We start from the raw sequence: 27,297 nt of genomic DNA on the forward strand, positions 1-27,297 counted from the left end.
CCTCAGCCCTCCAATACTCCAGGAAAAAAATAGCCTCCGCTTATTCAGCCTCTCTCTATAGCTCCAACCCTCGCACCACCCTTGTAAATCTTTTCTGAACCTTTTCAAGTCTCACAACATCCTTCCTTTAGGAGGGAGATGAGAATTGCACACAATATTTCAAAAGATCAAACATTAAAGTATAGATAATAGATTTTTTAAATCAATCTTGTTTTTACTTGTGGCATTAATAGTATACACTTGGAACATTATTTTAGTTCATCTAACATGGTTTTAAAATGCCATGTGGATGAGCAAGGGTGGGTCATTTATTGGTAACGAGTTGGGACAAAGTCTGTAAAAGGGCTATAAAGAAATATGAGATGGATAGAAGAACAGAGGTTGGCATGTATAGGGCATCAGGAGAGAGAATGAGAAGGCATGCATGGTAAAGAAAAGAGAGATGTTTTGAGGTTTACTTTTAACATGGGATGAAGTCATGGGATGGAGCTCTCCACTGAACTACTCCTTACAGTTTGCACCATCTCTGGAAGTCAGGAATATTTGCTCTATAGGAACAATAAGTAAAATGCCCTCCCCCTTCCTTCATTTCCTGGCATATTGTTAGTAGAGGGCTCACTGTCACTTTTTTTTTGAAGGGGAAGCTTTTCAAATGGCCTTTCTTCCTGCCTGTTCTCTTGTCAGCACTTTGGTTGCAAGTCCAATGGAGCTAAATTTTGAAAAGCATTTATGATTCCCAATGGAAAATTCGTACAGTCATACAGGGCAGAAAAGGCCCTTTGGTCCATTAGGTCTGCACCAACCATAACCACACAAAAGGCGTGTTAACCTCAATTTTCTGCACTTGTCCCATATCATTAAATGTTATGATATTTCAAATGCACATCCAAATATTTTTTAAAGGTTGTAAGGTTTTCCGCCTCCACTACCTTCCAAGGCACTGCATTCCAGATACCTACCGACCTCAGATCCCCTCTGAATCTCCTGCCTCTTACCCGAAAACTATGCACCCCTCAACCAAGGGGAACAGCTGTTTTCTGCTCACTCTGACAATATCCCACATAATCCTCTACACTTCCGTCATGTCCTCTCTCAGCCTTCTCTGCTCTAAAGAAAACATTCCAAACGTTTGCACAATTGAAATGTGGAGCTTATTCAAGGAATGTGGCCTTGATAATTATGTACCTGTCAGGCAGGGAGGAAGTGATCGAGTAAGGGAGCCGTGGTTTACTAAAAAAGTTGAATCTCTTGATCTCTTGTCAAGAGGAAGAAGAAGGCTTATGTTAGGTTGTGATGTGAAGGCTCACTTAGGACACTTGAGATTTACAGGTTAGCCAGGAAAGACCTAACAAGACAGCTAACAAGAGCGGGAAAGGACATGAGAAGTCATTGGCAAATAGGATCAAGGAAAACCATAAAACTTTTTATAGGTTTATCGAGAATAAAAAAATCACTAGAGTCCGATGAGGAGAAAGTGAGGACTGCAGATGCTGGAGATCAGAGTCTAGCGTGTGGTGCTGGAAAAGCACACCAGGTAAGGCAGCATCTGAGGAGCAGGAGAATCAACGTTTCAGGCATAAGGGCTTATGCCCGAAACATCGATTCTCCTGCTCATTGGATGTTACATGACCTACCGTGTTTTTCCAGCATCACACTTTTGACTCTAACGTAAGATTAGGGCCAATCAAGGATAGTAGTGGTACATTGTGTGTAGAGTCTGAGGAGATAGGCGAAGCACTGAATGAATATTTTAAATCAGTATTCACACTGGAAAAAGACAATGTTGTTGAGGAGAATACTGAGATACAGGCTTCTAGAATAGATGGGGTTGAGGTTCACAAGAAGGAGGTGTAAGCAATTCTGGAAAATGTGAAAATAGATAAGTCCCCTGGGACAAATGGAATCCTAGGATTCTCTGGGAAGCCAGAGAGGAGATTGCAGAGCATTTGGCTATGATCTTTATGTAACCATTGTCTACAGAAATAGTGCCAGAACACTGGAGGATAGCAAATGTTGTCCCCTTGTTCAAGAAACGGAGTAGAGATAACCCTGGAAATTATAGGCATTTGAGCCTTACTTCGGTTGTGGGTAAAGTATTGGAAATGGTGATAAGAGATAGGATTAATAATCATCTCAAAAGGAATCAGTTGATTATGGATAGTCAATACTGTTTTGTGAAAGGTAGGTCATGTCTCACAAACCTTATTGAGTTCTTTAAGAAGTTGATCAAACAGGTGGATGAGACTAAAGGGCATTTCAGTAATGCATTTGATAAGCTTTCCCATGGTAGGTTTTCCAGAAAATACGGACGCATGGGATTGAGGGTGATTCAGTGGTTTAGATCAGAAATTGGCTAGCTGAAAGAAGACAGAGGATTGATGGGAAATGTTCTTCCTGGAGTTCAGTTACTCGTGGTATACTGCAAGGATCTGTTTTGGGTCCACTGCTGTTTGTCGTTTTTATAAATGACCTGGAGGAGGGTGAAGATGAGGGGTTAGTAAATTTGTGGATGGCATTAAAGCTGATGGTTAGTGCTGAAGGATGTTGCCGATTACAAAGGGACATAGATTAGCTGCAGAGCTCGGCTGAGAGGTGGCAAGTGGAGGTTAATGCAGAAAAGTGTGAGGTGATTCAATTTGGAAGGAACAACAGGAATAAAGATTACTGGACTAATGGTAAGATTCTTGGTAGTGTAGATGAGCAGAGAGATCTCGGTGTCCAGGTACATAGATCCTTAAAAGTTGCCACCCAAATTGATAGGGTTGTTAAGAAGGCAATTGTTGTATTAGCTTTTATTGATAGAGGGATTGAGTTTCGGAGCCATGAGGTTATGCTGCAGCTGCACAAAACTCTGGTGTGGCAGCATATGGAGTGTTGCATATAGTTCTGGTTACTGCATTATAGGAAGGATGTGGAAACTTTGGAAAGGATTCAAAGGAGATTTACTAGGATGTTGCCTGGTAAGGGAGGGAAGGCCTTATGAAGAAAGGCTGAGGGACTTGAAACTCTTTTCATTAAAGAGATGGAGTTTAAGAGATGACTTAATTGAGACAAGTAAGAGAACTACAGGGTTAGATAGGGCGGACAGTGAAAGCCTTTTTCCTTGGATGGTGATGACTAACATGAGGGGACATAGCTTTAAATTGAGGGGTGATAGATATAGGACAGATGTCAGAGGTAATTTCTTCATGCAGAGAGTAGTAGAGGCATGGAACATCCTGCCTGCAACAGTAGTCGACTCGCTAACTTTAAGGGCATTTAAATGATCATTGGATAGTCAAATGGATGAAAATGGAATAGTGTAGGTTAGATAGACTTCACATTGATTCCATAGGTCGGAATAACATTGAGTGCCAAAGGGCCTGTACTGCGTTGTAATGTTGTATGTTCTATGTTCGACCTAGTCTCTCTTTATTGCTCAATTGCTCCATCCCACACAACATCCTGGTGAACATCCTCTCTACCCCTTCCAGTGCTAACATATCATTCCTGTAGTAAGGTGATCAGACTCCACACAGTACTCTAGCTGTGGCCTAATCAACACTCTTATACAACTCCAACATTACCTCCTTGCTCTTATACTCTATGCCATCCATGACTGAAGAAAGTAAGTCTTTCTTAACTCTTAACTATATGCTTTCTTAACTATCCTATATACGTGCTGTGTCTCATCAAGGATCACTGAATAACTATCCCAAGGTCCCGCTGTTCCTCTCAGCTACCCACTGTTCTGCCATTCATTAATTACTCCTTCATCTTGTTTCCTCTTCAAAATGCATCAACCTCAGTCTTGTCAGGGTTAAATACCATTTGCCATTGGTCTGCCCATCTGACAATCCATCTATTTTCCACTTACCTACGACCATCCTAGAATCATAGATTCCCTACCATGAGGAAGCAGGCCATTCAGCCCATGGAGTCCACACCACCGCTCCAAAGATCATCCCACCCAGACCCACCCTATTTCTGTAACCCTACACTTCCCATGGCTAATCCTGCATATCCCAGCATCTGAAGGACACCAACACTTGGGGAGAATGTGCAAACTACATATAGACAGTCCCCTAAGGCTGACCATTTTTAAACTAGTCAGAGTCACTAATACCTCTCCATTTCCCACATCAAACTGTGCAAGTTCCTCACAGTCCCTTTCTGTTCATATATTCCCCTTTTCCAGAGTGAAGACCAAAGGGAAGTATTCATTTAACACCATTTCAATATACTGTGGCTTCACATACAAATTGCACCCTTTGTTCCTGGATGGGCCCTATTCTTTTCCTGGTTGGCCTCTTCACTTTCAAATATTTATAAAATATCTTGGGATTCTCCCTGATTCTGTTCACAAGTCCTTTATCATGTTCCCTTTTGCTCTTCTAATTAATTTTTTTTAAGTTTCCTCTTGCACATACTATATTTCTCTAGAGCTGCAAGCTGAGTTGCTCTCTTTAGACTTGCGAAAAGCCCTACTCTTCTTCTTTATCCATATCAGAATTGTCCTTGACATCCAGCATTGATTGAACTAATTGCTTCTGTATTTCCCCATAAAAGGACCTGTACTCTTTCCAGCTCCTTTTTTGATTGCCCTCCACAGCTCCACTGTCCACTTTACCTGCAAGCAGCTGTTGCCAATCAAATTTGACCAGATCCTACTTTATTTTAAGATGGATAACACGGATAATGTTCATAAAATAGAACTTTTTCTGATGCTAAATACTGTGTCCAAACCTGATATCCTAGCTGAAATCAGTGAACTCAGTGCACGTCGTGAACTGAACCTTTATTGTGGCTGTTATGACTTGCTAAATATGGATGATATAATTAGACCACACAGGGAGCTGTGGCATCTCCAAATCATGGCATTTTAGTTACTGTCTGTTTACATGTTTTATAAACCTGGTTTTTGACAGGTTACCCCATAACTAGATTTCAGCAGAGTGATCTCTTTAATGCTCGGATCTATTATCGTCACTTGGGAGGTGAAGTGTTTGAAGATACCTTTGAATTTATCCTGTCTGACAGCCATGAACCACCAAATCTCTCAGATCCTCAGGTATGTGTCTGTATCAAACGTGTTGAATTTTTTGGTCAGACATATTATATAATTAAGTTAGAAAATAGACTGAAAACATGAGGATTTATTCCACTGGAACAGAAAAGGGTGATGGAAGCTTTCAAAACGGATGAAACATTTATACACTGAAGAAATTGTGAATGATAGAATTAATCCATGGTGTGAGGACTGACTCATTGCAAGAGTTATTCAATTATTTCGACATTAGTCCTTCCCCATACCTATGCTGTTTACTCTCCTTCAAGTATTTATTCAGTTTGCTTTGGAAGTTAGTCATGAACCTGTTTTTGATGATCTTTCAAGCAGCGCATGCCAGATAAGAATTCAAAAGAAATTTAACATTTAACATTAGCCATTTAATTTAATTCTGTTCAATCTGGTCACTGTTTCGACTGGCACAAAGGTCAATGGAGAAATAGAAAGTAAAATATCAAAATTTTTCAGTGATCCCAAACAGTCAGATGATACTAGTCAGCTGCCAAATGTCACAGTAGAATGGGTGAATAAGTAAAAGGTGCAGTTTCCTGCAGTGAACTGTGAGGTGATGTATTTTGGCAGGAAAGTTAGACAGAGGTAATATAGACATAATGGCATTGTTCAAAAGAGAATGCCCATAGGTTTATGAGCATCAGACCATACATATGGAATCTTAGACGTTATAAGTAGAGGGATTGAGAACAATATAGTTCCACTGGATCTTCATAAAGCAATGGTCAGCTGGAGAATGGCATTTACTTCTTGTCACCACTCTTTAGGAAGGCATTCGGGATGCTTGAGGAAGCATGATGAGACATCCAAATGTTATAGGATTGAGGAATTTCAGTGAGATGTTTACACTGAGATAACTGGAGTTATTCTCCTTGGAGTAAGAGGGGTTGCAAGGAGTTTAGATCAAAGTGTACAACATCAAAACAGGTTTAAATAAAATTGAGAAAGAAAATTGTTCCCATTCAGTGATGATGGTACCAGGATTAGAGGGCACAGATTTAAAAATTTGGATGAACGCTGCAGAGGAGTAAGAAAGGAAGAGCTTTACTCTGTATGTGAAAATGACCTGGGACCCATTGCCTGTGGAGGTACTGGAACTGGAGATGATCAATGATTTCAAAAGCAAACTGATGGACACCTGAGGGAAGTAAACTTGTTGGGCTCCAGAATACAGTGAGAGAATAGGATTGATGGGATTACTCTACCTCAAACCTACATGGACTCACTGGGCTAAATGGTCTCCTTCTGTGTTGTATTCATTCTATGACAGTATCACATTGTGCTTGAGTGTGTAATTGTTTCTTTGTAACATTTCTGTTAGATGCCATGAGATCTTTCATCACAATAAAAGCATGATTGAAATATAAGTTCTTGTTGTTCAAAGTGCCTCAACTGCAGGCCTGATCAAAGTTACAATCACCTGATGAAGGAGGAGTGCTCCGAAAACTGGTGCTTCCAAATAAACCTGTTGGACTATAACCTGGTGTTGTGTGATTTTTAACTTTGTACGTCCCAGTCCAGCACCGTCATCTCCAAATCATGGCCAAAAATAGAGAAATTATGAGCACAATGCTAGTGATTTCCTGATGAAGCTGTCAGGGAGAACGATCTTACATTTGCGTTTTTAGAAAGCTCCACAACAATATCAAACATGTAAACATGCCATAAAATGTTTTCTATTAAATATTTAAATTTACTGAATGCTGTTATATTTCATTAATCTGTTACCTAAGCCATTTAATTCTGTAATGCTGTAAAGTCCAGCCAGTATTTTCTCACAAAAAATAATTTAATCGCAGACTGTAATTATTCACATTACACCAGTGGACGATCAGCTTCCCAAAGAAGCACCATGGGCTCTGCGCCATCTTGTTGTCAAGGAGACTGAAATAGCGCATCTGACAAAGAACCAACTATATTTCACTGATACTGAGATACCTGATGGTGAAATTGTATATGCAATAACAGCTGGTCCATTCTTTACATCAGCGCTTGGGTAGGTTGGTGCAGACCAGACTCTATATTGCATTGTTAACTAAGCTAAGTTATCACAACAAAATAATTTGCTCTTATTTTTGTTTTGCTTTCTGGGTGAGTACTATAATCTTGTGATGTGTAGTTGTGAATAGTGTTTGACAATGAACAATAAATTGGAGGAGAAAGCTCCACAAACATAGCCATCCTAAATGACAGTCCTCCAAATTCTTTCTCATTTCTCTCTCTCACTCTCTCTGTCTTTCGCACTCTCTCTCTCTTTCATTCTGGTATGATGCCATTGCATTGGGAACACAACGGTCACTTCATTCCCTGACTTTTTAGCCTCACCTGTCACTCCCTGTCTCAACCTTTCAGCCAACTCCAGTAGACTTCAAAACATTCAGCCCAAGCAGTATCTTGTAAATATATAAAAAACAAAAGGTTAGTTAAAATTAGTGTAAGGACAATTCAAGGCCAAAAATGAAATCTTCTTGCATAGCACACAGTTGAGGTGTCAAATGATTACTCATCTAAAGGGGGTGTTGCTAAAATCACCAAAAGGGTGGAGGGAATCTAAAAATTGAATGGGACAGAAATCCCTCTGTATAACAGTCACTTGTTCCAAAAGAGGTGTGTTTTAGTATGCTTAATGAATTATGTTTAGCTTCAGTCAAAATGTTTTGGTCCACCTTGGATATTAGAGATGTACTCAATAATTTGGTAGCTAAATTCTTTCTGAGGTTTGTGAGCCTTTGGAACTCCTTGTCACTGACTACGGTATGAGCAGAGTCTTTTGCATTTTTAAGATTCAAATAGATGGATTCTTGGATTAGTAGAGTATTCCAGGGTTATGGAGGAAGGGTATAAAAGTGAACATGACAAATGTTGGATCAGCTATGATCCTATTGAATGATGGAACAGGCTTGAGGAGATAAACAGACCCTACGCCAGTTCCTATTTCTTACTATTTTTTGGTGGTGTGAAAATAATTTGTCACTATAATTCAGGACAATATTAATGTACACTTTAGAGATATGTTAATCAATGACAGATTTCTGTAGGAAGGTATCTGTCAGACTTGATTGATATCTATGAAGTGGCTGAGAAAGTTATTGAGGAAAGTTGTATAATATACGCACTTCTGAAAGATTTTGGACAAAGTACCTCATGAAAGACTTTTGCATGATATTGAAGCACATTGGATTAAAGGAGTAATGGTTACATGGATACAAAACTGGTGAAGGGTCAGAAAGTGGATAATAATAGTGCTGGTTGTTTCTCTGGATTTGCATATTACCATAAGACATAGGAGTGGAAGTAAGGTCATTCTGCCATTGAATCCACTCCGACATTTAATCATGGCTGATTGGCATTTCAACTCCACTTACCCACACTCTTCCCGTAGCCCTTAATTACTTGCGAGATCAAGAATGTATCAATCTCTGTCTTGAAGACGTTTAACGTCCCAGCCTCCACTGCGTTCCGTGGCAATGAATTCAACAGGCCCACTATGCCCTGGCTAAATGTCTCCTCATTTCCTTTTAAAGTGACCCCTCCAATTCTAAGGCTGTGTCGATGGGTCCTAATCTCCCTGCCTAACGGAAAACATTCCCAGCATCTACCCTTTCTAAGCCATGCATTATCTTCTAAGTTTCTATTAGATCTCCCTCAACCTTCTAAACTCTAATGAACACAATCCCAGGATCCTCAGCCATTCATCGTATGTTAGGCCTAATGTATATAGGATGAATTTGGAGAATTTGGACATTCAGACATGTGGAAAAGTCAGTGAATGTCTGATTATAACCAGGAAGATATATCCTTGATTACTCTTCTAATCCAAGAATGATTCAATACAAGTTTTCAAACTTTTTAAGGATTTTTTAATAAGAAGATGTTACTTCAGGTGACAGGAGGGTTAACTGCATTGATTTAAAGTGATTGTCCTTAGAAGCAAATGGAAGATTCAGATTCTTTACATGCGGAGGTCTGTAATGATCTGGGATGTAGTGTGTGAAAGGGAAGTGAGTCAGATTCAATAGAGTGAAGGTTTATTGAAAAGGGATGCAAGGGATAGGCCAAATAATTATATATTGGTCAAAATACTAGAATAAATACTCGATAATAGGATTAGTGTTACTTTTGAAAATCAAAATTAATTAGAGATATCAGCATGGTTTTGTCAATGAAGTACATGTCTTCAAAATTAATTGAATTTTTTAAGATAACAAAAAAGAATGATTAGGCTAGTACAGTGAATGTTGCCTACACAGATTTCAATGAGGTATTTGACAAGTCCCAAATAGCAGACTGGACAGAAAGTTAAAGCCTATGAGATATTAGGCAATATAGAACACAGAACTATGAAAAAAATGGCACAGGCACCCTTCAGCCACTATTTCTGTGCTGACCATAATGCATTCTAAACTAATCCCATCTGCATGCCCACGATATATAACCCTCTACTCCCTGTATGAACATGTATCTGTCTAAATGCTTCATAAATATTGCTATTATTGGATCTAGAAGATTTCACATGTTGCTACAGCATTCTTTATTTTCTTCATTTGGAATTCTGTTCTATGCAGTCTACAATAAGCATCAGCTTGCCTTGCTTGTATGTCATGTCTCGATGTAACACTCTAACTAAATAACATTGTTCAAAGATGCTTTGGAACAGTAATTATGGCTTGAGGAAAATGTTTTGAAGTGGCCTGAGGCCAGACGAGACTGTCTGTGTGTCTCGTAGGTATTGTTGAAAATGTTCCCAAGCAATCTGAACTAGTGTCTTTCCACTTGTGTTAATGTCCTGGGTGCAAATGCAACTGGTTGTCCTTGGTGGCAAAATTCCTTCAGTGGAGTAAAACCTCTTTAGAACGTTATTTAGATCCTTTGGGTCAATGCTTATTCACAGCAGGTTGTTTCACTGTTACTATGCTGCTAATCCATTCTATTGGAGTTGTCACTTACTTGATTACTCCCTTCTTTTCCAGCTCTTCCATGTTGTCATTTAGGCTGGCCTTGCTACAACTTGGTTCAGCAAATGCTTAATTGGTCTTACATTCTAACTTACTTCTCCCAGAAGATACTTTTACCCTTTCAACAAGTCGCTAAACACCTCTAGGCTATGACCTGACAATGCCTTGCCTGCATCATATTGCAAATATCTGTTGGCATATTGAGGGTTACCAATGTGAGCTTTAAACTTGATCCATCTGAGATGATGAGATATTGCTTGCTGTCTATAATCTGAAACTCCTGTCGCAGTGGTCTTATATAGTAATCTGTCCTCTTGGCACAAGTATAGTTCCATCATAAATCCTGAATGCAAAATGAGAACAAAGTAAATTTGAGGAAAAATAAATCTTTTTCACATAGCAAGTTATGATGAGTTAGATCAAAATTGGCTCAGTGACAAGAGGGTAATGGTGGACAGATGTTTTATGAATGGAAAGTGGTTTTCCAGGAGCATTCTACAGGGCTCAGTGTTAGTTCCCTTGTTGGTTGTGGTGTTTATTCATGAAGTACAATTGAGAAATTTGCAGCCAACATAAAAATTGCCAGATCGTTGACAGTAAAGAGGATGATTGTCAACTGCAGGATGATATTAATAGTTTGAATGAGTGGGTGGAAAAACAGCAAATGAAGTTCAGTGCAGATACATGTGGGCTGATGCACTGGAGAATGCAAACAAAGCAAAGAAATGTGCTAGATGGGTTTCCTCTATGCCTTCAGCAAGCACTGTTCCCTTCGACAGACCTTAGTTTGCGCCACTCTCTCCACTGACATCCGCTGCCCCCCCCCACCAATGAACCCCCAGGTATCTTCCCCTACAACCGGAAAAGATGTAAAACCTGCCAGTACAGCACACCCCTCACCTCCATCCAAGGCCCCAAGCAGTTCTTCCAGGAGTGACAGAGGTTCACCTGTCTCTCTTCCAACCTACCTTACTGCATTAGGAGCTCCCGATGTGGTCTTCTCTACATCGGGGAAACTGAATGTAAACTCAGGGAACGGTTTAGCAAGCATCGCAGCCGAGTCCGCAGGGGCCAACTGGACCTCCCAGTCTCCGCCCATTTCAAGTGCCATATCCACTCCCTTTCTGACATGACCATCCTTGGCCTCCTCCATTGCCAAAAAGAACCACAGCACAAATTGGAGGAACACCACCTCATCTTCCACCTGGGCAACCTACAGCCCAGAGGAGTCAACATTAAATTCTCCAATTTCAAATAACCTCCCTTCCTATCCCCCGACTCCCTTCCCAGCCCCTCCCCCTCCCTTCCACTGCTTCCTGCCATCAACTGGATTCATTCCTCCCATTGACCAACCAGGTTGTACCCTTTACCTGTCTTCACCTATCCTCACTTCATAGCCTTTATCTGCAGTTCCCACCATACCCATCCCCAGTCCTGAAGAATGGTTACACCTGACATGTCGACCTCTCCACCTCCTGATGTTGCCTGGCTTGCTGTGTTCTTCCTCCTATCTGTCTATTTTGGATTCCGGCATCTGTAGGTTTTTTTTGTCTCTAACCTAGTTTATTCAGCCAGTACTGATATGATGGGCTGATAGGCTTCTTTTTGTGGTGTAACCTTTCCACATTTTTTTGAGTTGTCTTCAAAGTTGGAAGAGAGAAAGCATCGAGACAAGCAACAGAACAGGAGTTTCTGCCATCAGATAGAGGAGTGGGCCACTGGACAAAGCATATAATCACTGTGGATATTGCTCAAATGTTCCTTGCACATCAAATTAATAGAGGAGCAATGAAAGATGTACCTTTGCTTCATGAAAGGATCTGTCCAAGGACTGGGCTAGCTGCTACAGTTACAGCTTGAATTTTGCCTGAGCATGTGTCAAAGTCACTATAGATATTAATTTTAAGTTCCAGGCTCTTCCAAGACCATTGCCTGATGACACTAATAATTTACCACTCTCCCTTTGATTACTCAGCAGCTCCTAGAAGTGGGATTCCTGCCTCTAGGGGTCCTTGATCTCTGAGAAGGCCCGTCTCTGGCCACCTAGAACATAGAACATAGAACATAGAACAATACAGCACAGAACAGGCCCTTCGGCCCACGATGTTGTGCCGAACTTCTATCCTAGATTAAGCACCCATCCATGTACCTATCCAAATGCCGCTTAAAGGTCGCCAATGAATCTGACTCTACCACTCCCACGGGCAGCGCATTCCATGCCCCCACCACTCTCTGGGTGAAGAACCCACCCCTGACATCTCCCCTATACCTTCCACCCTTCACCTTAAATTTATGTCCCCTTGTAACACTCTGTTGTACCCGGGGAAAAAGTTTCTGACTGTCTACTCTATCTATTCCTCTGATCATCTTATAAACCTCTATCAAGTCACCCCTCATCCTTCGCCGTTCCAACGAGAAAAGGCCGAGAACTCTCAACCTATCCTCGTATGACCTACTCTCCATTCCAGGCAACATCCTGGTAAATCTTCTCTGCACCCTCTCCAAAGCTTCCACATCTTTCCTAAAGTGAGGCGACCAGAACTGCACACAGTACTCCAAATGTGGCCTAACCAAAGTCCTGTACAGCTGCAACATCACCTCACGACTCTTGAATTCAATCCCTCTGCTAATGAACGATAATACTCCATAGGCCTTCTTACAAACTCTATCCACCTGAGTGGCAACCTTCAAAGATCTATGTACATAGACCCCAAGATCCCTCTGTTCCTCCACCTGACCAAGAACCCTACCATTAACCCTGTATTCCGCATTCTTATTTGTTCTTCCAAAATGGACAACTTCACACTTGGCAGGGTTGAACTCCATCTGCCACTCCTCAGCCCAGCTCTGCATCATATCTAAGTCCCTCTGCAGCCGACAACAGCCCTCCTCACTGTCCACAACTCCACCTATCTTTGTATCATCTGCAAATTTACTGACCCACCCTTCGACTCCCTCATCTAAGTCATTAATAAAAATTACAAACAGCAGAGGGCCCAGAACTGATCCCTGCGGAACTCCACTTGTAACTGGACTCCATGCTGAATATTTACCATCTACCACCACTCTCTGACTTCGACCGGTTAGCCAGTTTTCTATCCAATTGGCCAAATTTCCCTCTATCCCATGCCTCCTGACTTTCCGCATAAGCCTACCATGGGGAACCTTATCAAATGCCTTACTAAAATCCATGTACACTACATCCACTGCTCTACCCTCATCCACATGCTTGGTCACCTCCTCGAAGAATTCAATAAGACTTGTAAGGCAAGACCTACCCTTCACAAATCCGTGCTGGCTGTCCCTAATCAAGCAGTGCCGTTCCAGATACTCGTAAATCCTATCCCTCAGTACCCTTTCCATTACTTTGCCTACCACAGAAGTAAGACTAACTGGCCTGTAATTCCCGGGGTTATCCCTATTCCCTTTTTTGAACAGGGGCACAACATTCGCTACTCTCCAGTCCCCTGGTACCACCCCCGTTGCCAGTGAAGACGAGAAGATCATTGCCAACGGTACTGCAATTTCCTCTCTTGCTTCCCACATAATCCTAGGATATATCCCGTCAGGCCCGGGGGACTTGTCTATCCTCAAGTTGTTCAAAATGTCCAACACATCTTCCTTCCTAACAGATATCTCTTCTAGCTTATCAGTCCGTTTCACACTCTCCTCTTCAACAATACAGTCCCTCTCGTTCGTAAATACTGAAGAGAAGTACTTGTTCAAGACCTCTCCTATCTCTTCCGACTCAATACACAGTCTCCCACCACTGTCCTTGATCGGACCTACCCTCGTTCTCGTCATTCTCAGGTTTCTCACATACGCATAGAATGCCTTGGGGTTATCCTTGATCCTATCCGCCAGGGATTTTTCATGCCCTCTCTTAGCTCTCCTAATCCCTTTCTTCAGGTCCCTTCTGGCTATCCTGTATCCCTCCACTGCTCTGTCTGAACCTTGTTTCCTCAACCTTATGTAAGCCTCCTTCTTCCTCTTTACTAGACATTCAACCTCCCTCGTCAACCAAGGCTCCCTCACACGACCATTTCTTTCCTGCCTGATCGGTACATACATATCAAGGACACGTCGTATCTGCTCCTTGAAAAAGTCCCACATTTCCACCACATCCTTCCCTGACAGCCTATGCTCCCAACGTATGCTCCTCAAATCCTGTCTTACAGCATCGTAATTTCCCTTCCCCCAATTGTAAAAACTTCCTTGTTGTGTGCACCTATCCCTCTCCATAACCAAGGTGAAAGTGACAGAATTGTGGTCGCCATCACCAAAATGTTCACCCACTAACAAGCCCACCACTTGTCCCGGTTCGTTACCGAGTACCAAATCCAATATGGCCTCCCCTCTGGTTGGACAATCTACATACTGCGTTAGAAAAGCTTCCTGGACACACTGCACAAACACCGCCCCATCCAATCTACTTGATCTAAAGAGCTTCCAATCAATATTTGGGAAGTTGAAGTCGCCCATGACTACGACCCTGTGGCTTCTGCACCTTTCCAAAATCTGTTTCCCAATCTGTTTCTCCACATCTTTGCTGCTATTGGGGGGCCTATAATAAACACCCAACAAGGTGACTGCACCTTTCCTATTTCTGACTTCAGCCCATACTACCTCCAGAGGCAGATCTCCCTCAAACTTCCTTTCTGCAGCCGTTATACCATTTCTAATTAGCAATGCCACCCCCCCTCCTTTTTTACCACCCTCCCTAATCTTACTGAAACATCTGTAACCAGGAACCTCCAACAGCCATTCCTGTCCCTCATCTATCCATGTTTCCGTGATGGCTACAACATCGTAGTCCCAGGTACCGATCCATGCCTTAAGTTCACCCACCTTATTTCTGATACTCCTTGCATTGAAGTACCTAGGTACCCAACAGCTGCTTAGAACAATGACCATCTTCAAATGTGTTAGTGCAAGGCTGTCACAAACTCTCTAGCCTGTAGGCAAAACTGTCATCTCCTAATTAAATTCTGTCCATTCCCTTAACTGTTCTTCATCAACAGTATGGCCTCTTTATTGGTTACAATATTTCAGGAATCTTGCTGTTCTCTTAGTTTAAAGTGAGTCCATTCCCTTGCCATCCAGCTGGTTTGCAAGTATCCTATAGGTCTATTTCCAACAGCTTAGAAACAGCTATAAATTTTTCATTGCTGCTTTTATTTTGATATCGGCATGATCAGGGAATGTAGTCAATGCTTAACTGACATAAGAGGAAAACCCATCCAATACTTTTTCCCCACCCCTTCATTCTCCTGAAGTATCCACTGAAGAATGAGATCAAAGTCAAAAATGGAAGAGCACCATGTGTTTGGGAGCTCTTTGACCATCGGAGGTCTCCTTGAAATGGTGCAGGTTTTTATTTTCATAGTCCTGACAGTTCTTTCTATCAGCATACATGGTTAGTTGGCAAGGAGCCAAGTATACAGTGATAACCAACCTCTGGTGCAGTAGAGTGGGTCACATGGTGAATGCTGCTGACTGCTATATGACATATAGCAGGTAGACATTTTACCTGGTGCCAAGCTGGAAAGAATCTCCCAACTTGTTTTGTGTATGGTCACATTTCGAAAATGGTATTTCTTCTGGCTGCGGTAATCTCTGGATCCTGCAGAGCCATTAGCATATCTCTATCCATTAACAAGAGTCTGGCAGCCTGAAAATCACATTGCCGCCTCTCCTATTCCACCTGCTCAGAGAAGGTAGAATGCCTTCTGCCTTGGTGTGCAGTGTCAATGACCACTCTCTGCTGGAAAAGCTCAGCAGTTCTGTCAGCATCTGTGGAAAGAAAGCCCAGTGACCCTTCTTCAGATTGGAGATGGATTGAGGAAATTCGAGGCAGATGGGGTTTAATGGGATGTAAGGAATGAGCTTTGTTCAAATCATTGTCATAGATTGTTCAGCACTGAAACAGACCATTTAGTCCAAATCAGCCATGTCAACTAAATACTAAATTAACCCAGCCCATTTCCCAGCATTTGGCCCACATCCCTGTAAACCCTTCCTACTCATGTACCCATCCAGAGGTCTTTTAAATTTTGGAATTGTACCAGTCTCCTCTGGTAGCTCATTCCATGCACATACCACCCTCTCTCCGAAAAACTTGCCCCTTAATTTCCTTTTCAATTTTTCCTCTCTGACCTTAAACCTATGGCCTCTAATTTTGGACTCCCCTACCCTCGGAAAAAGACTTTCAGTATTCACCCTATCTATGCCCCTCGTGATTTTATAAACATCGAAAAGGTACTCCTTAGCCTCTGATGCTCCAGGGTAAATACCCCTAGCCTAATCAGCCTGTCCCTATAGCTCAAACCCTCCAATCCTGGCAAATCTTTCAAATTTAACAACATTCTTCCTATAGCAGGGAAATTAGAATTGAACACAGTATTCCAAACAAAAGCTAACAAATGTCTTGTACAGCCACAAAGTGACATATATTCCTATATTCAAAGCACTGACTGATAAAGCATGCATACCAAGTGCTTTTTTACTACTGTGTCTACCTGTAACTCCACTTTCAAGGAACTATATACTTTCAGCCCAAGATCTCTTTGATCGGCAACATTCCCAAGGACCCTACCATTATGTCTGTATGTTCTGCCCTGATTTGCCTTGCCAAAATGCATTTATCAAAATTAAACTCTGTCTGCCAATCTTCGGCTCATTTATCTATCAGATTGAAGTCCCACTGTACTCTAAGATCATCTTCTTCATTGTCCACTACACCACCAATTTTTGTGTCATCTGTAAACTTACTAACTAGGCCTCCTCACATCGAAATGATTTATATAAATGACAAAAAGTAGTGGAGCCATCAATCCTTGTGGCACACACCAGTACAGGCCTCCAATCTGATAAACAACCTTCAACCACCACCAAAATCTGTCTCCTATCTTAAAGTCAATTTTGTATTCAAATTGCTAGCTCTTCCTAGATTCCACATGATTTAACTTGCTGACTAGTGCATTATGCAAAACCTTGCCAATTGCCTTTGTGAAGTCCATATAGACAGTATCCTTCACTCTGTCTTCATCAATCTTCTTTGTAACTTCTTCAAAAGACTCAAACAAGTTAGTGAGACATGATTTCCCATGCACAAAGCCATTTGACTATCTCTAATCAGTCCTTGCCTTTCCAAATATATGTAAATCCTGTCTCTCAGAATTCTCTCCAATAACTTACCCACCACTGATGTCAGGCTCACCGGTCTGTAGTTCCATGACTTTTCCTTGCTACCTTTCTTAAGTAATGGCACCACATTAGCCACTCTCCGGTCTTCTGGCACTTCAACCATGGCTATCAATGACTCAAATATCTGAACTAGGGGCCCACCAATAACTTCTCTATCTTCCCAAGTAAGTTCTGGGATACACCTAATCTGGTCCCAAGGATTTATCCACCTTTATGTGATTTAAGATGTCCAGCACCACCTTCTCTGTAATATAAAGACATTTTTCAAGATATCACTATTTATTTCACCTCATTCTCTAGCTTCCATATCCTCCTCCTTGAACCACTGCAGTAGTCAAGGCACTCTTAAATATTGCTAGATAAGAAGATCCAGACTTTTCATCACAGAATAATGAAATATTAGAAACCATTTGACCCTGAGGGAACCTTGGAGGTATTATTGCTACACACATCTGGCAAGTGGAGAATATTTCATTCCACTTCTTCCGTCTATTATCTGGGCTGAAAGAATTCATAGACACCTAATGGCATAAGGTAACAGGCCATTATATATTGATGGACAGTTACTTGGGTTTGATTTGTAAGGTGACAGCAATCAGTGGGAGGTGAGTTTTGTGGGGTGTAGTTAACTGGGAGAAAGTGAGAACTGCAGATGCTGAAGACCAGAGTTGAAAAATGTGGTGCTGGATAAACATAGCAGGCCAGGCAGTATCCGAGGAGCAGGAGGATTGATGTTTCAGGCATAAGCCCTTCTTCAGGAATGAGGCTGGTGTGCCAAGCGGGTTGAGATAAAAGGAAGGGGAGAGGGAATTTGGAGGAGGGTCATTGGGAATACGATAGGTGGAAGGAGGTGAGGGTGAGGGTGATAGGCCGGAGAGGGGTTGGGGGCGGAGAGGTCGGGAAAAAGATTGCAGGTCAAGAGGGCGGTGCTGAATCCGGGAGGTTGGGACTGAGATAAGGTGGGGGGAGGGGAAATGAGGAAGCTGGAGCAATCTACATTCATCCCGTGTGGTTGGAGGGTTCCTAGGCGGAAGATGAGGCGCTTTTCCTCCAGGCGTCGTGTGGTCAGGGTCTAGCGATGGAGGAGGCCAAGAACCTGCATGTCCTTGGTGGAGTGGGAGGAGGAGTTAAATTGTGGTTGGGTTGGTTGGTGCGGGTGTCCCAGAGGTGTTCCCTGAAACGTTCCACAAGTAGGCGGCCTGTCTCCCCAGTGTAGAGGAGACCACATCGGGTGCAGTGGATACACAAAATGATGTGTGTGGAGGTGCAGGTGAATTTGCGATGGATATGGAAGGATCCATTGGGGCCTTGGAGGGAGGTGAGGAGGGAGGTGTGGGCACAAGTTTTGCGCTTCTTGCGGTTGCAGGGGAAGGTGGCGGGAGTGGAGGTTGGGTTGGTAGGGGGTGTGGACCTGACAAGGGAATTGCAGAGGGAGTGGTCTCTCCGGAATGCTGATCGGGGTGGGGAGGGAAATATGTCCCTGGTGGTGGGGTCTGTTTAGAGGTGGCAGAAATGATGGAGGATGATACGATGTATCCGGAGGTTGGTGGGGTGGAAGGTGAGGACCAGTGGGGTTCTGTCCTGGTGGCGATTGGAGGGGCGGGGTTCAAGGGCAGAGGTGTGGGAAGTGGAGGAGATGCGATGGAGAGCATCGTCAACCACCGTGAACTGTAGTTAACTGGTACAAAGTTCTTAAAGTATCATCTTGAACTCTCTTTAAAGACAATTTCACAACAGAAGAACCCTGAAGCATTGTAGGAAATTTGAGAATTCTGAATGTTACAAGCAAAATACTAAGCCCCTGATGAGTTCGGAAAGCTCTGGCACAAATGTGTTTATTATGGTTGTATCTCTGTCATTATTGAAAATAAAATAATGGTCATAATAGAACATACAACATCAAACATTACAGTGCAGTACAGGCCCTTCAGCCCTCGATGTTGTGTCGACCTGTGGAACCAATCTGAAGCCTATCTATCTTACACTTTTCCATTTTCATCTATATGTTTATCCAATGACCATTTAAATGCCCTTAAAGTTGGCAAGTCTACTACTGTTGCAGGCAGGGCGTTCCACACTATACTATTCTCTGAGTAAAGAAACTACCTCTGACATCTGTCCTATATCAATCACCCCTCAATTTAAAGCTATATCTCCTCATGTTAGCTATCACCATCCAAGGAAAAAGGCTCTCACTGTCTACTCTACCTAATCCTCTGATTATCTTATGTGTCTCAATTATATGTCTCATCTGTAATGTTAGTGATATTTGCTATTCCAATAGAAGAGTGAATTACATTTCTTCTTTTAGTTTTGCATTTATAAGAAACAAAATTTTGTGGTTGTTTGTATTAAAGCATGTTGTGAATCTGAAAATTGAATAATGATGTATAAGATTTTAATATTAGGATCTTTGAAGGTCTAATTGTGTCTCTCTTTCTCTGTTGAGCCTGTCGGATGCTGGGAAACTGTTTTTGACAGACAGCATGAAGAAATTGACGAAAAAATCTAATGTCCCAATGCTGAGATCATTCACACAGGTATTTATAATTTCTTATTCTCTATGTCAGTAAGTTTGGAATATCATGAAATAGGAACCAGAAAAGTAGTTTAATCCTTTCAGATCAGTTTTTCCTCAAGATAGTCTTGCAAAAAAGAAAGCACTAAACTATTTAAAAGACTAATTATTAGTCTTTGATAAAATATCAGTATAATTTATAATGTGTAGAAGGTCATTCAGTCTACATTCAAGCCTGTGCTTGCTCTTTGAAAGATTTGTCCAATTAATTACATTCCATAATTAGTTTCCCCAAAGCTTTGCAAATTACTTCTTCAAGTACATGTCTAATTCCTGGCTAATATTAATAATAATTGACTCTGCTTACAGACTGTTACAAGCATGTATTCCAGATTATAATGATTTATAAGGAAAATGTTTCAACTTTGTTGTATTATTAGGTGTGTTCTTTGTTGTGGGATATGTTTGCTACCACCATTCTCTTACAAGTCCCACCCTGGTGTGATAGAAGAAAGTTATTTGGATGTCTCAGAAAAAAAGTTTCATGCTTTCGAAAAGATGCAGTTTATTGTTTATTGGCCACTGTGTACAAGTCACACTGATATGACTTATGTCCAAAATGTCAACTGTCCTGCTCCTCAGATGCTGTCCGAACTGCTGTGCTTTTCTAGTACCACACTTTTTCACTATTATCTCCAGAATCTTCAGTCCTCACTTTCTCCTAGATGCTGATATTGTAAGCATTGTTACAAAGACTGAGGAAGACAAGGCAATTCTTTGAGATCGTAAGACATTCCCCACCAAGTCCATATGACATCATTATTGTTTGAGGCATGCAAGACAGTCCTCAGTATTAACTTTTCAGATTTTTGCACCTTTAAGCAATATACATCGGTTGACAAAATGTGATATGAAGAAAAAGCTTTTTCTACAATAATGTTTAAGATTTGGGTTGTTGTACTTTTGGGTTCTCTTGAGTACTCAAGAGTTGGTATCAACTTGGTGGGTTGAATAATCCTGTTTATTCTATAATCGTTGACTCTAATTTGATGTCATTTCTTGTTTGAGAGTTATCTTTAATTGGTAGTCTTTTGCTTGTCCACATTCTGAAAATTCACAAAGTTTCTCTTCACTTATTCTATATAAAATTATACACATTACAGTCAGTGTATTTCCTTAATTCTCTCCTTATAAATGAAATCTTTTAGGTCTGCTACTACTTTAGGAACACTTCATTTACTGTTCAACATCACTCTAAGCACTGTTTTGTAAATGTTTAGCATAACTTTGTTTGGACTCGATGTCTTTATTTATAAAGTGCTTGGTTTGTTTAGATCTCAAGTATTAAACATCAAGTGAAAACATTTCTCTTTAGTACATTAATCTGCAAAGTGTGCAGGGAAGGGCGTCATAATTCAGGATGTATTAATCATTTTGAAAATTTAATACTGCAAATTATATTTATAGGGAGACCAAGTATATGATTGGAAATACTAAATTACAACATGAATATTTGATTTCCACATTCAAATGCAAGTAAAATAAAATATTTCAACAATTTGTATCAAGCCACATCTCACTAAGTCATCACTTAGTTTGCCTTTGAATAGATTTAACAAATACATATGTGAAAAGAGACAGCAGTTTATTCCACATCAGAAAATGATGATGCTATGCTATCTATTTGTAGTTATATCATAAAGATAGTTGTGGAGTAGTTGGTCACCTCTTAGAAAGTCACATGGTAAGACCACTTCTGCAAGTGACGAGCACCTCTGAACTGAAGAAGATATTTACATCTTTAACATGTTGCTGTTGCTACTTGTAGCCCCTCCTGCCAGGAGATTTGCATTCACGGTTTTCCACACTTGTCTATCTTGTGCCATCCTCATATTCAGTGTAGCCTGTCTATTGTTCTGTGACATCCATTTTCAACTATGCCAAGTTCAACCATTCTTTTTTGTTGCCTCCACTTTACCCTCCAGGAGAGACCTCTGTAGCTTTTCTGCCCTGATCAAACGACTTAAGAATTGCCATTTTATTATCAAAATGATTTTTGCTCTTGCTATTTCAAACACATTCTTGTTTGTTTTTTGATCCATATATGGAATATAAGAACATTTGATAGTATCTTCATCTCTAAGGCCTCCATTTTCATTCCAAGATCTTTACCTATTTTCTAGGTTTCTGTGGCATACGAAAATGCGGAGAGAATGTTGCAATGTTTGAGTTGTCCCTTTTCATGATCTTGAGTTTTCTTATTAACAAAGAACAGTACAGCTCAGAAACATGTCTCTCAACCCCCAAATGTGTATTGATACACAACACCTTTTTAAAATAAAGACCTTTTCCTGTTTACAGTCCATGTCCCTCTATTCCCTGACTCTTAAATGTTATTACTGGAACTGCTTATACCACCTCCTCTGGCAGCACATACCAGGCACATACCACCTTCTATGTTAAAAAGAAATTGCCTTAAACTTCCCCCTTTTACCTTAAACCTATGTCCCTGAGCAACTGACATTTCTTCCCTGAGAAAAAGACTTCAACTATCTATCCAATCCATGCTTCTCATAATTTTGTCAACCACTAATGGGTTGTCCTTCAACATTCAAGTGAAAACAAATTGAATTTTTCCAGGTTCTCCTTCTAGATAATACCTTCTAAGCCAGGTAACATACTAGTAAACCTTTTTCTGTACCATCTCCAAAGCCTCCATCTCCTTTTGGTCCTGTGGCAACCAGAACTGTCGCAAAATTCCAAATGTAGTCATGTTAAAGTTCTATACAGCTGCAACATGACTTGATAATTTTTATATTCTTTTATGTTCTGACAGATGAAGGCAAGCATACCATATGCCTTCTTAACAACATTATCCACTTGCGTTGCCACTTTCAAGGAACTATATAGAACGTTACAGTGCCGTATAGACCCTTCCACCCTCGATGTTGCGCCAACCTCTGAAACCGATCTGAAGCCCATGTAAACTACACTATTCCATTCTCGTACATATGCTTATCCAATGACTATTTAAATGCCTTTGAAGTTGGCTAGTCTACTACTGTTGCAGGCATTGCGTTCCACACCCCTACTATTATCTGAGTCAAGAAATTACCTCTGACATCTGTCCTATATCTATCACCCCTCAATTTAAAGCTATTCCCCCTCGTGCTAGCCATTGCCATCCTGAAAAAGGCTCTCACTGTCCATCCAATCTAACCCTCTGATTATCTTTTATGTCTCAATTAAGTAACCTCTCAACCTTCTCTCTAACAAAAACAGCCTCAAGTCCCTCAGCCTTTCCTTGTGAGACCTTCCTGCCATACCAGGCCACATTGCAGTAAATCTTCTCTGAACCCTTTCCAAAGCTTCCATATCCTTCCTTGTGTGCAGTGACCAGAACTGCACACAATACTCCAAGTGCGGCCGCACCAGTATTTTATAAGTTGTAGCATAACCTCATGGTTCTGAAACTCAATCTCTCTGCCAATAAAAGCTAACACTCCATATGCCTCCTTAACAACCCTATCAACCTGGGTGGTAACTTTCAAGGACCGACTTTCATGTACATGGACACCGCGATCTCTCTGCTCATCTACACTACCAAGAATCTTACCATTAGCCCAGTACTCTGTTATTCTTGTTACTCCTTGCAAAGTGAGTCACCTCACACTTTTCTGTATTAAACTCCATTTGCCACTTCTAAGCCCAGCTGTGCAGTTTATGTATGTCACTTTGTACCCTACGACATCCTTCTTCATTATCCACAACTCCACAAATGTACTAACGCCTCCTTCTATGCCCTCATCCGGCACATTTATAAAATAACAAACAACAGCGGACCCAAAACAGATCCTTGCCATACACCACTAGTAACTGAACTTCAGGATAAATATTTCCCATCAACCAACATCCTCTGTCTTCTTTCAGTTAGCCAATTTCTGAACCAACTAAAGACATGCTTGCCTAAATCCCTCGATGTCAATATTTCTAATGGTTCTGATACATACATTCCCCCCCCGCACTATACCTTACAAAATGCAGAGTCTACATTAGAGTGGTGAAGGGCTTTTGCCCGAAACCTGTTCCTTGGATGCCTCCTGACCTCAATGGTTTCCAGCATCTGCAGTCCTCACTTTTGACTTCCAAAATGCATCACTTCACATTCATCTAGATTAAACTCCATATGTCATTTCTCTGCACAAATTTCCAGCCTATCTATATCTTCACTATGTGTAGCTTTCCCAACTCTTGTGTTGTCCGTGAACTTAATAATGTTACGACTAACATTCTATTCCAAATAATTTCTTTGCATTATAGACAACAGGGGTTCCAGTGCTGATTCCTGTGGAACACCACTGGTTGCAGATCCCCAGTCAGAAAAAAAACCCTTTCACTGCTACTCTGACTTCTAAGACCAGGCCAGTTCTGCATCCGTCTTACCATCTCATTGTGGATCCCATACGACTTTACTTTTGAGTATCAGCCTGCCATAAGGGACTTCTGAAAGGCCTTGCTAAAGTCTATGCAGACAACATCCACCATTCTGCCTTCTTCAATCACCTGTGTCATTCCTCAAAAAACTCAATCAAGGTTGTGAGAGACATGACCTTACCTGCACAAAACCATGTTGCCTGTCACTAATAAATTCATATTAACGTATACTATCCATATTAAAACCTCCTAAACCATTACAAAATTCCTTCTGACTACCTCTATCCTTCTAACTTCTGTATTATGTCTGTTCCCTTTTCATATAATTTGTCCAAAGAAGACAACCATATCTACCTGGTCCAGTGTGACACCATCCACTTCAGTCCTCGCTCTCATTTCTTCTAATGTCTTATTTTTAATGACTATAGTTTATGAATTTTCATTGTTCAGATTTAATCCAGATTGTAATTGTTAAGATTGTATTTGATCTATGATATTCTGAAGCATCTCTCTTGATTCTGCCAGTAGCATTGTGTCATCAGTATATCACAAGATTATGTTCATATATCCAACTCTTACTCCTGAAAGTACATCCGACTCCCTGTAGACATATTGAATAATTCTGACAGTACAAACTTGTTATACTCTTATCTTTACTTGATTGTTTCTTTTCAAGTCTGATTCTCATTATTTTGTCCGGGCCTAGGCTCTGAATCAATCCTACAACTTTACTGCCAATGTCCTTTTCAGCAACATGTCCATTAACTTTTGATGGTGAGGCTTATTGAATGGTTTTCATTGTCTGTGAAACTGATGTGATTGTTCTGATTTGCTTCCAGATTTTTTTTAACAATTATTCTTAGGTTAAATATTTCCTCTCATTCTTACCTCAGATGTAAATCCAGACTGGGTTTATCTATTTCAACTTCAAGTGTGCTTAAGTTATGGTTTTCAAGATCACTCCACTCCAGCACAATCTAAACTTATGGCACAGCATTTCCCCCACTCAACTACTACCATCAAGCCAGGGGATCAACCCTGGTTCAATGGAGAGTGCAGGAGGGCATTCTCGGAACAGTTTCAGGCATACCTTAAGATGAAGTGTCAACCTCATGAAGCCACCAAAATGACTATCTGCATGCCAAACAGCATTTGCAGCAAGTGATAGACAAGGCTAAAGGATCCCACAGCCAAAGGATCAGATCTAAGCTCTGTAATCCTGCCACATCCAGTTATGAATGGTGGCGGACGATTAAACAACTCACTGGAGGAGGATGCTCTACAAATATCCCCATCCTCAATGATGGAAGAGCGTAGCACATCAGTGAAAAAGACAAGGCTGAAGCTTTTACAGCAATCTTCAGCCAGAAGTGCAGAGTGGATGTTCCAGCTCGGCATCCTCCAGTGGTCCTGAGCATTCCGGATATCAGTCTTCAGCCAATTCAATTCACTCCACATGATATCAAGAAATGGTTGGAGGCCCTGGAGACTGCAAAGGCTACAACATTCTAGTAATACCCCTGAAGACCTGTGCTCCAGAACTTGCTGTTCCCCTCAGCAAGCTGTTTCAGTTACAACACTGGCATCTATGCGACAATGTGGAAAATTACCCAAGTATGTCCTGTACATAAAAAGCAGGACAATTATCGCCTCATCAGTCTACTCTTGCTCATCAGTAAAGTGACAGAGGGTGTTACCAACAGTACTATCAAGCAGCACCTGTTCAGTAATAATCTGCTCAGTGATGCCCAGTTTGAGTTCTGCCAGGGCCACTCAGCTCCTGACCTCATTACATCCTGATTTCAAATGTGGACAAAAGAGCTGAATTTCAGAGGTGAAGTGAGAGTGACTGCATTTGATACCAAGACTGCATTCAACTGAATGTGGCATCAAGGAGCTTTAGCAAAACTGGAATCAATGGATATCAGGGGAAAACAGTCTGGTGGTTAGAGTCGTATCTGACATACAGGAAGATGGTCGTGGTTGTTGGATGTCAGTTATCTCTGCTCTGGGACATCTCTGCAGGAGTTCCTCAGGGTAGTGTCTTCGACCCAATTATCTTCAGCCGCTTCATCAATGACCTTCCCTCCATCATAAGGTCAGAAGTGGGGATGTTCGCCTTGATTGCACAATATTCAGTATGATTTGTGACTTCTCAGACACTGAAGCAGTCCATGTCCAATTACAACAATATCTGGACAATATCCAGGCTTGGTTAGAGACAAAAAAAAGCTGCAGATACTGGAATCCAAAGTAGACAAACAGGAGGCTGGAAGAGCGCAGCAAGCCAGGCAGCATCAGGAGATGGAGAAGTTGATGTTTGGGTCAAGATCCTTCATCAGTGTTGGCGAGGGGGAATGGAACTCAGAAATAAATAGAGGGAGGGGATGGGGCTGGGGGAAAGATAGATGTGATAGCGATAGGTGTAATAGCGATATGTTGACGCCTGTAGGTTATTGTGATTGTTCAGTGGGAAGGATTGAGCAGATAGGTGGGAAGGAAGGTAGACAGGTATGGTCAGGTCAAGGAGGTGAGGAGAAGAGTAAGGGCTGGACATGGGTTGAAGTTGTGGGTGGGGAGATAGTGAAGCTAGTGAGGACTGTGTTGAAACCTGGTTGGTCGATGGGAGGAGTGAATCCGCTTGGTAGCTGGAAGGAAGGATCAGGAAGTGGGAATGGAAGCGAGGAGACCGGGCTGGAATGTGAGCTGAGGGATGGGTGGCAAGGTTATATGAAATTAGGAAACCCTTTGTAAAGACAGTTGCCCAGGTGGAAGATGAGGTATTATTCCTCCAATATGCGATCTGATTTACTGCAGCAAGGGAGGAGAATGAGGATGGACATATCGGAGGAGGCGTGGTGGGAATTGAAATGGGCGGTGTTACGAACCAGAGGTCGAAGCTCTTAAAACTAAACACCCAGAGAAGCTCGCCTCACCTAGTAATCTGTGAAAAATATGACTAAGTGAAAGAAAACCCCTGATTCCCCAAAGAAGAAAAAAATAACAATTTATTTTCCTAAACTCTAACAGTGAACACTAAACAAAAATCCAAAGATGTCCAGACTTGATGAATTGGCCTTGCTAAGTTACCCATAGAGTTCAGAGATGTATAGATTAACTGCATT

General features: G+C 41.4%; 1 protein-coding gene across 8 annotated transcripts in view; it reads left to right on the forward strand.

Annotated features, from left to right (window-relative positions):
- The window catches only part of frem1a (Fras1 related extracellular matrix 1a), a 377,121-nt gene that overhangs the window by 158,330 nt on the left and 191,494 nt on the right, over nt 1-27,297 (forward strand). For all 8 annotated transcript variants that reach the window (XM_072586891.1, XM_072586895.1, XM_072586892.1 and 5 more), the window contains 3 exons: nt 4,908-5,050; nt 6,859-7,055; nt 19,670-19,760. In XM_072586891.1, coding sequence (XP_072442992.1) covers nt 4,908-5,050; nt 6,859-7,055; nt 19,670-19,760 — 431 coding nt within the window. The remainder of the gene's footprint in view (nt 1-4,907; nt 5,051-6,858; nt 7,056-19,669; nt 19,761-27,297) is intronic.

This window comes from Chiloscyllium punctatum, chromosome 2 (assembly GCF_047496795.1).
Source record: "Chiloscyllium punctatum isolate Juve2018m chromosome 2, sChiPun1.3, whole genome shotgun sequence".
Taxonomy (NCBI): domain Eukaryota; kingdom Metazoa; phylum Chordata; class Chondrichthyes; order Orectolobiformes; family Hemiscylliidae; genus Chiloscyllium; species Chiloscyllium punctatum.